Source organism: Augochlora pura, unplaced genomic scaffold (genome assembly GCF_028453695.1).
Source record: "Augochlora pura isolate Apur16 unplaced genomic scaffold, APUR_v2.2.1 APUR_unplaced_5371, whole genome shotgun sequence".
Classification (NCBI taxonomy): Eukaryota; Metazoa; Arthropoda; class Insecta; order Hymenoptera; family Halictidae; genus Augochlora; species Augochlora pura.
The window spans coordinates 1-1,616 of record NW_027585828.1 but is presented as its reverse complement, the minus strand read 5'-3'; the positions used below and the strand labels follow the sequence as shown (position 1 = coordinate 1,616).

The 1,616-nt window shown below is 42.3% G+C and overlaps 1 protein-coding gene across 1 annotated transcript; it reads right to left on the bottom strand.

Annotated features, from left to right (window-relative positions):
* Window positions 1–274: 274 nt before the first annotated feature.
* Window positions 275–1,364, bottom strand: LOC144477932 (protein obstructor-E-like; the record flags this gene model as incomplete). The annotated part of the gene is made up of 2 exons (XM_078195654.1): window positions 275–417; window positions 969–1,364. Coding segments are annotated over 2 exons (539 nt in total), but the record flags the coding sequence as incomplete, so codon positions are not given.
* Window positions 1,365–1,616: the final 252 nt, after the last annotated feature.

Here is a 1,616-nt window from a genome sequence, read left to right as displayed (position 1 = left end):
CAAAGACGAAGTCACCAGGGACATTGAACCGCCATAAATTCCTTTTTAAGGCAGAAGGATCTCACGAATTCCGGTCCGATATGTTTTAGTCATAGCGTGGGCAGGTTGCCGACAGAACTAGGAATAGACGATAACAACGAATTTGATTTCATGGAACGACGGCGGAAGTCGCGGGCGCGGCCTTTGACCGCGAACGTTTGAGATCGCCGACGGTGATTTCGCGACTTAAAATTCCGCGAGTGTTCTGCCGGCGATTTCAGAATGGGTTTCTTACGTCATTATAGACCAGTCCGCGAGGGCAGCTGAACTTGACGGGCTTTCCGAAAACGCACACGTAGAATTCCGAGCAGTTCGTCGCACTCCTGTAACGGCCGTTCGGATCCGGGCATAGTTGCGTACCGTTTTGCATCGGTGGTTCTGCATCGACGAAAACAATCGTTAACGATTACGTGTCATTCCATTCCCGTCGTGAACATAATTCTAATGCACGCAGAATATTCGATTCTTTTTTGAAAGAGTTACTTTTAAAAAAAACAAATTCTGTGTTCTTAATTCCTACTTTGCGTCTAATGTCGTACCTTCCATTGATATAATTACTAAAAAATACTCCATACGACTAAAAGAATCAAGAGAAATATAGCACGGGAGAATGCAAATATTTGAAATAATAAAAATGATATTAGAAATCGTTTCTCCTAGCCACAATGAATGGAGAACAATTGATAAACTGTTTGAAGAGTTCAAAAAGGAATGACAGATTTCATGCATTCACAACGAAAATAAATGACGACACACTATTTTCGAATTAATATAATAATTTAAAAAATAGCTAAATATATAGAATAGCTCCTAACAATTGACTTAGGAAATTTGTATTCTGCAGAAAGACTTGGTATTTCCACAGAATCTACCGATCAGCAAAAGCACTTTATCACTTTTTAATTGGATCAGAAATCGTATTTACTCACTTGGCGTGGGTACGGGCCGGTTGCCGCAGTTCACGTTATAGTCATAGTCGCATACCAGGCTGACAGAGTTGAACAACAGACCGTCCGGGCAAGTTTGCTCGATCACGACACCGTCCCAACAGTTCAGATAATTGGCGCAGCTCTTCGGGCTCGGGAATTGTCCCCGAGGCTGCAGGCATCCTGGCGGTGGCTGGACAGTCGTTGTCGGCTTCGACGTCACTATGGGTCCTGGTAGTTCGTTCGAGGTGTCGGGATTTGTTTGTCCCGGATAACTTTGCCTTCCGACCAGCTTGATCGTATCCACCGACTCGGTGAACTTCGTCGCCGACGTCGGATTCTTGGTCCAGAAATCGGGGTTGTCCAGCTTCTGCAGCTCTATCAGGTCCCAGACGTTTCCTGCAGCAGAGAATTAGTATAGCCAATCCTTTTAACTCAAATCTGTTTAGTTTTGGTTATATTTAATTATTCGAATAATTGAAACTAAATGATATAGTAAATAATAATAAAATAGCAAACAAAATTGTGATCAATGGAATATAAATGTAGTCGAAGTCAATGAATAATCGCTCGAAGGATCTGGCTAGGATGATTCTCAAGAATCAGAGCCAAATAAAAGAAGGAGGCTAAATTATTATTTCAGGCTAATCG